Raw genomic sequence first — 10,221 nt, forward strand, 5'->3', positions numbered from 1 at the left:
AACTACAGTTAAGCGGTCTAAAATAATTTTATTTTTTCGCTTGTTGCGCTCTCATCAGTGTGGCTTTTTAAACATTTGAAATTTTAATTGAAACAAAAAAAGAAAAAAGATTGCTTCCGTTTCCAAATACATGTCAAACCTTCAGTCAATCTAGCAGCACTTATCTTTGCTACATCGACTATCTTTTAGCCTACTTAGCAGTAGGTTAAAAAATAGTCGATGTAGCAACACTCCTTTGTAACAGCAGGTCATAAGATTATCGATGTAGCAGCGCTCCCGAAGAATCAAATTAATGAAATATTATATATATATATATATATATATATATATATATATATTTATATATATATATATACATATATATATATATTTATATGTATATGTATATATATATATATATATATATATATATATATATATATATATATATATATATATATTATTAATTACCTGTTGTACCTTTGACCACTTTTTGCTTTAAGGCGTTTTTTGCGTAGTCTATTGAGTAAATTTAAATCATTCAAACTATATAATATACTCTCATATTTTGCCCAAAAATTATACTTTGGACTTTTTTTTCATTTGACCAAGAAGCATCTTTTTTCCACGTTTTAAAAAAAGAAATCAATTGGTCAAAGGTACAACACGTACGTTGTACTTTTGACCGATGCGCTTTGTTCCTTTTACCAAAATGTTATTATTAAAAAATCATGCATTGTTTGAACCTCTTTAATATTTTAGCTTGTTATATATTATATAGCAACTTCTGGCCTACCTTTATGTCAATAAAAAAAAAAATTGTTTTGTAAGCAATCCTAATTGTCTAAAAAAAATTAGAAAAATCAATCCTTACAACCTTGCAAAGACTAGTGTATCAAAGTTACGATACTCACTTAGTATTACTAATGGTATGACTAATTTAAATAAAATCAGTTATTGTAACTATTTAGATAAAGTCACATATTTTCTTTAGTGTTTGTTGATCAAAGGTACAACATCCCAGTCTGGTCAAAGGTACACGAGATGGGTTTCTTTAACAATTATCGTCTTAATCCCCATTTACGGTCAGACATAATCATCCAAATTTTTCCATTACAAAAAAGTGATGTTGGGTAATGTTTATAATGTTGTAGATGAATCAAACAACAATTTATCACATTTTTAAAATCAGAATAAAATTAACAAAAATATTTACTTTTTAAGAGCCAAAACTTATAATTACTTGTGGATTGATACCATCTATCCTAAGTATGATGTTTTAAGTTAAGAAGAGTCGTCATGGACTATTATTTCAAATGACACTTCATGTTTTTTTAAAAATATAATAGTAAGCCGATGGAGAAGAGTGACCAAAGGTACAACGTGGTCAAAGGTACAAAAGGTTCCCCATATATACATATATTAGGTTAAAAATGTATTTAATGTAGCCGCGATACTGAGGAGAAGGCTTTCACTTTTAATCTTGAAGGTAAAAAATTAAATAAATATAACTCTTGTTCCGGCCGCAATTTTTTCAACAATTCTGGTTACGGCCGGAATTAAAGAAGCTTTGAAAATAATATTTATCAACTACCTTTGCACGTTTCCGTTATAAAAATGTCTATTATTTTTTATTTTAATTAGAATATTAATTATTTTAGATACATAGTCGAAGTTGCTAAGCATGATTATACTGTTACTAGGGTATTTGTTAGTTATTAGTTTAGTATTTTGTTTGCATATGGCAAAATAAGACTACTTCTATAAAGTTTTTATTGCTTGAGCACATAGGTTTCTTTTCAGATATTGGATGATGCATGTATAGGAAAACCAAATAACTTATACGTTTCAAGGCAGACCTAAGGTCATGGTTGTTATGGGTAACATTAACATTAAATTTTAATAAATTTTAAAAATCGGTTTTTTCATAGGAAACAACTTTTTAAAGAAATGAATATTTTAAATGTATGTCAACAAAATGTCTTATTTTATGTTATTAATATTTTATGTTTCATGTTTAAATGTAGAGAAAATTTGTTGCCAAACGTATTACAAAATCTTTATTGTATGAAACCTAAAAACAAATATAATCTTCGAATTAATAACAATCTTATTGCCCCTTTTTGCCATAAAAGCAAAGACCAGTTTTTTTGTTTCTTATCGAGGTCCTTATCTCTGGAACAAAATAGTCTTACCCAATTTTGATTTTTCTACTCAACTGACTCATGTTTCATTCAAACAAAAGCTTAAAAAAATTATATTTTTAATTGAAAATATCTTGATTTATTTTTAATTGTTTTTTTTGTTTGTTGATGTTGTTGTTCTATTTTGTATATATATATTTTTTAACATTTTATCTTCGCTTTTTAACATTTTATTTTGGTTTTTAAGTGTTTTTGCATAAAGGTGTATTATTATTTAATAAATACATTGTATTTTTATTAAAAATTAACCATATATTGTAAAGGGCTTCATGACAAGATCCTCATGATCTTTTAGAAGTCCTGTCGTTACTAATGTAAAAATTGTAAAATATAATTGGTTATTGTAACATTTTTAAACGGCAAAATATTAAAAAAAGAAAAAAGAAATTAACATTAAGCGCAAAAAATACATTTTTAGCAGCTTACTCCTTCCCAGGCTCTTGTATACATATGATTTTTTATATAAAATTTTTGTATTCCTTAATGACTTTCAAAAACAATTAAGAAATTTATGTGCAAGTAGTGCCTTAGGAGATAATGTCTAAAGCATGGTTAAAATTTTAAATTTTGTGAGCTAAACCGTGATTTCCAGACAACAAATGTAATCATATGAAATTTTTACTTTACTGTAAAAATCCACCTAAAGTAGCTAAAAACATAAAAAAGAAATGTCTCTCAAATTTATGTTGCCAAAATTGTCTCTCAAAGTAGCAATTACACTCTTTGCACAAATAATTTTACAAAATGCGCTAAATTTCGGGACCCATTATCTCCTTAATTTATAAGAATTTACAGAAAAAAAAAATTATCAATTTCATTATTTTCTATAAAAATATCTGAAAATGAAGACATTTTGAAGATATCACTTATAGAGTTTGCCTATATTTTTCAGATTATGTCTATTGAGCATTCGGAAATTCAGGAAAAACACGACATTTTAGGAATAAAATGGAGAAAGAGGCTATTTTATATCATGTAAATATTTTTTGTTAAAGTTTTAAAATTTTGTTTTGTTTAATTTTTACATTTTACATTGTCCGTTCATTAAAAAGTGTAAAATGCAACGGAATTATAATTACTGTTGAGGTTAGGTGTAACTAAATCAGAAAAATTATTTATATCCCATAATTTTAATTACATTTAAATATAGCGTAACTTAAAAATCTGAAAAACGTTGCTTACTATATATTTCAAATAAATAAAAGAGCATCACATAATTTATGAGTATAAATTACATTATCGTTTTATTACTTCTTTAAATTTTCATTAAATATTATTTGCATAATTCATTATATATCATACACTTAGAGAAAACACTTACTTTACATCTAAGACTAAAAACTGTTTTTCAAGAATAAACACAAATTTTTTCTTAAATAAAATAGCAAAAAATGTAAACGTTTCAAGCACTGGTTGACAAATTTAAGTAAAAATTATTATTTCATTATGATACAAACTTAATGCGTATCCATGATATTTTTTTTGCCGCGTACTCTGAAAATCTTTTCCAACAGGTCTTCTTCGGACGACGCTTTATTTCTTCTCTGAACTCGGCAATTTGTTCCAGAGATACACCTAGATCATTCATGTTTACATATTTAAAATTTACTCCGTATAACTTTGAAAACCTATTTCTTAACATCAATCTCTGTTCGGCGTGTTTATAAAGAAGTTGATCAGTTTTTAGCTGCAACCTTTCAATCATAGTTTGAAATTCAGTTAAATATTCTTGCGAAATATTTTTCATTTCTTGAAAGTACGCAAGTTTTTTATCTGAAAATAAATAAAGAGAATTATGGGTAATATCACTCTAAAAAACACATGAAATATATCGTCGTTGGCCAGGTAATATCTCACTTGTGTAAAAAGCAAAATTTTACAGGAGACTGAAAAAACTATATATTTCAATGAAATGAGGATTTGTGATGAAAGTAAGAGATTTCAATGAGATTTCAATGAAAGTAAGAGTAAAAAACAAATAACTAACAAATTATAATATAATTTGTTAGTTATTTGTTTTTTACTCTTACTTTTAAAACCTCATTTCATTGAAATATATAGTTTTTTCAGTCTCCTGTAAAATTTTGCTTTTTACACAAGTGAGATATTACCTGGCCAACGACGAGATGCTATCTAGAGTCTTTTTCATATTTGCTTTTTATTTTACCAAAAATCATTAAAACTGTAATTAAAAAAATCGCTTAAAATTGTCGACGATTAATAGAGTAAAATGGAGTGAACTGAAATAGGTAAGACTATTAATTAAAAAAAAAAAAAAAATAGAATATCAATTATTTTTTATGTAACAAAGAATTTTGAGCTTTATTTGAATATATTCAATTTAAGCCAAAACACTTTTTAACTTTTTTAAGAAACTTTATTGATTTGAAAAAACGATATTTGTAGATGAAGCAAAACTTGCATTTCAAATTTTTGCACTAACACCATTTGATATTTTGACATGTTGAAACTTCACTTAAAGCTTACAGGTACTTTTTACACTTGACTTGTCTTGCTGCTGTTGTTTGTAGTTAAAGTTGCTGCTGTTTGATTCATTCATCAAAGTTAAGCTAACGATGTTTCCTAACTAGTTTTGCTGACAGCATCTTTCAATGTATTGAGTATTCCAAGTTTATTGTGATATTCCCATTCGAATCTTTACTCAAACGCAACAAAACTGTACAAATTTGAGGAATATTTATTTATTTTATTTATTTATTTGTATTTGAAAAATGTACAAAATACAAAATGGTGAGACAGGTAATTATTAAATTACTCTTATGTAACACCAAAAAAAAAAAAAAAAAAAAAAAAAAAAAAAAAAATTCAATATGAGTAAATGTGAAAAAACCAAGTTAGTAGACTGCGTGACAGTTTAAATCATATTTTTTTAAATTCGATTTGAATGCTGACAGTGAGGGCGAGTTCACTATGTGGTCAGGAAGTGAGTTCTATACTTTAATGATTCTTTTGCTGTAAAAAAATCTTCTATTATCATTAATGCATTTATTATGTGGAGTAAACTTTTGTGAATGACTTCTAAGAAAATATTTCGAATTGGAAAAAGTAAAAAATCTGAAAATGGTAAATCAACGAGATTATGTACAATTTTATAAGTCATATAAAGATCTAATTTAACTCTGCAATATTCAAGAGATTCTAATAGGAAAACAATACGTCTTGATAAGTAATCAATGTATGCAATATGACACCTTTTGCAGATAACTCAGGTAAAACATTTTTGAACTTTTATATGCAAATTAAATCTTTTAAAAGATAAGGGCTCCAAACTGGGGTGGAAAATTCTAATACAGGCCCCACATAAACTTTGTAAGCTTTTAATAACAGTTGAGAATATATTGAGTAAGTAAATGCGAGAGTATGCTATGCTTGAAATGCGAGAGCAATTAGAGAACTTTGTATCAAAGGACATGGTGATTAAAATATCCTGAATTGAATAAACAGTTTCAATATTGATAATGGAGTTTAATGAATAAGGATGAGTGGGTATATTATATCTTCCGTAGCATAAATGAAAACATTTGTTGGTTGCTATTTTTAGTTGTCAATCATTGGACCATGCCAAGATTTTATTTAAAGTGTTTACAAGATCAATGTTGCTGCGATCATTTCTTGATTGATACAACTTAATATAATCTGCCAACAGCTTAATGCCACAATCCCCATCAGTGCATTAAACTATATCGTTCCTTGTAGTATTCCACTCTTAAATGGAGTGTTTTCAGAATATGAGATACCAACACACACACACTGAAGGCAATTAATTACAAAATTTTTAATCCAATTAAATAGTTCGTAATTAATTCCATAGTATTGCAATTTGAACATTAATTTAGGATGAATTACAGAGTCAAAAGCATTTTCAAAGTCAATATAGATGATGTCAACTATTTTTTTGTTATTTACGGCAGTGGTCCATTCATTTAAAGACGAAGGGTAGATAACTCATCGAGTGCATTACCTTTCATAAACATTACTGCAATAACAATAAAATAACTGAAAATAATTGAGTTTTATCTGAGTTAAAGTTCACCAGCCACTGTGAGCCCGATGATGTAGCAGAAGTGAGATCTTTTTTAAGCTCAAATGCTCCCGCCAAGCAATCAACAAGTGTTGGCTTTTTATCAAGTCAAAAATAAATGGTAACATCACTACCGAACAATGCTACTTTAGATGTGAGAGTTTATGGGTGATCGTTAATGTAAATTAGAAAAAGTGTAGGGCCAGGGATAGAACATTGAGAAACTCCTGAAGCTACAGGAAATGAAGAATGCTGTCCGATCGAAGACAACTTTTATACTAGGATTGTCTAGGAAGGATTCAATAACCTTAAAGATGTTACCTGATACACCCTTAGAAGAGAGCTTTTCGAGAAGACCGGGATTTTAAACTTTATTAAAGGCTTTAGGAATGTCAAGAGCGATAGCCCTAACTTCTGCATATCTATCTAATGCACAATAAAACTTATCGGTTATTACCAAATACAAATCAACAGTACATGAATTCTACGAAAACCGTAATCTTAACTTGATTTTACAAACTATTTTTTTACAGTAAATTTATGGTGTAATTAGCTTAAATATGTATCTAATCACAAGAAAATATTAAAAAAATGAATAAATAAGTTCGTTAATTAATGTTTATGGTAATTAGTGAAACCAAGGTATGTTTACAAATTGCCTGGGAATTTTTTGTGGAAAATGCAACTACAATATATCTTTAATTATTTAATGTTAAAAAATACATCAACAAGTAAGAATGGCATTATTTTAAAGAAGAAATGTTGTACAATAAATATGTAAAATTAGTTTTTAGAAACTATTAGGTAAATTTAATAATTTTATTGAATTTAAATCGATATTGTATTTCATTGATTTTCTAAGATTCCGTCACGAAATAATTAGAAAACTTTATTTGATTATTGTTTCTGGCAAACATCAAAGTAAATAACTACATATTACCTTAATATTTAAAATTTGGAATAAACTGTATGAATATTGGATATATTGTTTATGTGAATGAATGTTTAATGTGCGTGACAGAATCACACAATATAAAGGTAGTTTTTGATTTGTAATAAACATGGTATGTGTAATAGGTATGAATAAGGCATATGTCGTAAATAAAGATTCCCCATTTTTTTATTACTGTTGGTGTATCTTTAACTTTAAGATTACATTTCTCCTATCCATAACACTATGTAACTATAATTAGTTTGTTATATTATTAATGGGAAGATGACTGGTACAGAAGTTGCTGCAGTTCTTGAGAAAGACAGTGAACCAATGGATAATCCTATTGTTAGCAGTCGTGGTTTAAAGCGTACAAGATAATTCCATCAAGATTTAATTAATCGTATATTTACAATAAAATAGTAAATTAATTTAATGAATGCTAATTGTCTAATTTGATTAAGAATGGTTAACTGTTCTGTTGCCAAGTTATTGACTCGCCTTTTGAAATATTACTGTGAGCAGACAATAGGTATTTGTTAGTATGGCTAATAGGTGATTCTGTCTTACCATTTATGTGATTCCGTCACACATACTTTAATATAAATATAGTATTATCTACTAAATAATTTATAATTGTTTTTAATTATTTGCAAATGGTATGTATTTTAACACACATACTTGTGAAGTTAAGTAAATTTAAATAGGAGAGCAGAAGTGTTATTATAATAATATACCATAAAATGCTTGTCTATAAATTGGTGATTCTGTCACGCATATTATTATATTTATATTGATTATTATATATTTATAGTTTTTTGGTATTAGAAGTATTTCAGGCCAATGTGTGACAAACACATATATCATATAGAATAACAATATGCACATTACAGTTATTTTATTTTTATAACATAAATGTGGAAAATAAGCTCAAATCGGTGATTCTGTCGTGATGGAATTCAAGAGTAGAACAAAAAGATCAAAATCCATATTGGTGATTAGAAAGTAAATTATTAAATTAAAAACGACACATTAAATTTTTGTTAATTAAAGACTCAAAAACCTTGCTTATGATAGCAAGAAAACTAATGGGATAGTAGTTAGACAAGCCAGATCTCTTTAGAATTTTTGAAAATAGGAATAACAGATGCCGCAGTCCAGTAGGCTGGAAAGGAAGACTCTGGCAAGCACTTGTTAAATAGTTTTGAAAATACAGACAACAGCACCGGAGAACACTTCTGCAAGACTATTACAGGTATGTTGTCCTAAAAACAAGCTGCAGAAAATTCTAAGCAAGAAATTACTGAGGATACAGAAGCTGGAGTGATGCGAATGTCAAGCAATTGATCAATCTATTTGTTGGCTATACCAGGTAGGATGTTATTAGTGGAGTCAAAAGATAAGATTAACAAAAAGTTTAGAAAAATAGTTTTCAGGTGAGGTAACAAAAACTAAATTGAGGTAACAAAATCTAAATTAAGGTAGAAAAATCTGAACTATGCAAGAGAAACTGAATAACAGATTTGCCCTTACTATAGACACTGTTAAAGATTCTCGGATAAATAGCGGACTATGGCATTAGATAAAACCTTTTTACAATGGTTTCTTGTAGTAGCAAACAGACAATTGTTTTCTGAAGAACTGTTTTTGTGATAGATATAGTAATAATAGTTACACCATGATGAATATAACACCATAGAGAGAGTGAGGCTTGACTTGGAATCACAAAGAAAGAATAAAAGATTTTATGCCAGCCTGAATTCAAGAAGTTACATAAGAAGTACATTTATCAAGAGGAATATGAAAGATTTCTACCCAGTGCCATTACGAAGGAAATCACGGAAAGAGTCTCAGTCAGCTATAAGGTAGCTGTAAGAGGTATAATGATAAAGAAGAATGAGATAATAGTTTTAAAGAGATCAAACCATGATCAGAAGCACCTAATGGTGAATGTGGAGAAACTGAGCACTGACTAGGATTAAAAGACATAAGTTGATTAGAGAAGGTAAATGAGTCGTATTGTCTGGCCATTTTTTGTAGAACTATAAAGAAATGCGTCATTAAAATAAGTAAATGCAAACAATGCTAAGCTTTTCAGCAGTTAATTAATTTTTTCTGAATTAATTTAAAGTTTTCAAGCTAAAAAGATGAATGTTTTTTTTCTAACTTAGATAACTAGGAGATAATATAAGTTGCCATAAAAACAGAGATACAAGCAAAACCCATGCATTGAATCAGGATGATCCAGCATTCAACATCCTAAACTGGAAGCAATACTTTATAAATACATCTCCAGCCTAATAGATAAAGAAGAGATGCAAAAGCTGGTCAAAAGATAGAATCTGTTTACCTCTTAAGTTTTTGCCTAGGAGGCCTTCTACAAGACTACTGTCTTGTAGAAGGCCTCCTACTGTCAAGATGCATTAAAGGTCTGCCTAAGATGATTATTTTTATCGAGACACTATCTCTAATAGAAAGGAAGTTCTTGACTAAAAACTTAAAGTAGGAAATTTAGCCTGTACCACTTTTTGTGCTGGGTGGTCTTTAACTTTAAAAGTCAACATCCAAAAAAACCAACACATATGATTTTAGTACCATTGCACAGTGATTTAGAAACACTCAAAATTTGGCCAAAAATAGTTTTTTGAGTAGCGAAATTTAAACAATGTTATTAGCTAACTATTTTCTACAGTTTCTTATATTTCTAACGGTATAAAAAAATAAGTAGTGAAATAATAGATTTAATTGTTAATTTTTGTTTGAAAATGACCGAAAACAGATCTTTTTTATCGTTAAAATTTTATCATTATTAAAACTTAATTTTCTCACTGAATACAAAACTTTTCATTTTAATTTTTCATAGTTTACAAAGATAATAGATAAATTTATCTCAATTTATAAAAAAATGTAAATATGTATTGATACATCTTATAAAAAAAGCATTTAAAAAATGGAATTTTTATGAGTTTAAACTGATTTTTATAGTGCTAGAACTTTTTACCTTAGACTTCCTTCGCGAAGCCAATCCTTTTTTAAAAGAGAGTTTGTATAATTCTGTTAGAAAC

At 27.8% G+C, this 10,221-nt stretch overlaps 1 protein-coding gene across 1 annotated transcript in view; it reads right to left on the reverse strand.

The window, feature by feature from the left end:
• Positions 1 to 3,297: 3,297 nt before the first annotated feature.
• LOC105846263 (phosphatidylinositol phosphatase PTPRQ) overlaps positions 3,298 to 10,221 on the reverse strand; it is a 173,623-nt gene continuing 166,699 nt past the window's right edge. Inside the window, exon 21 of the mRNA XM_065810927.1 lies at positions 3,298 to 3,956. Within this exon, the coding sequence (XP_065666999.1) occupies positions 3,628 to 3,956 (329 nt within the window). The 3' untranslated portion in view covers positions 3,298 to 3,627. The remainder of the gene's footprint in view (positions 3,957 to 10,221) is intronic.

This window comes from Hydra vulgaris, chromosome 11, assembly GCF_038396675.1.
Source record: "Hydra vulgaris chromosome 11, alternate assembly HydraT2T_AEP".
In the NCBI taxonomy this organism is placed as follows: domain Eukaryota; kingdom Metazoa; phylum Cnidaria; class Hydrozoa; order Anthoathecata; family Hydridae; genus Hydra; species Hydra vulgaris.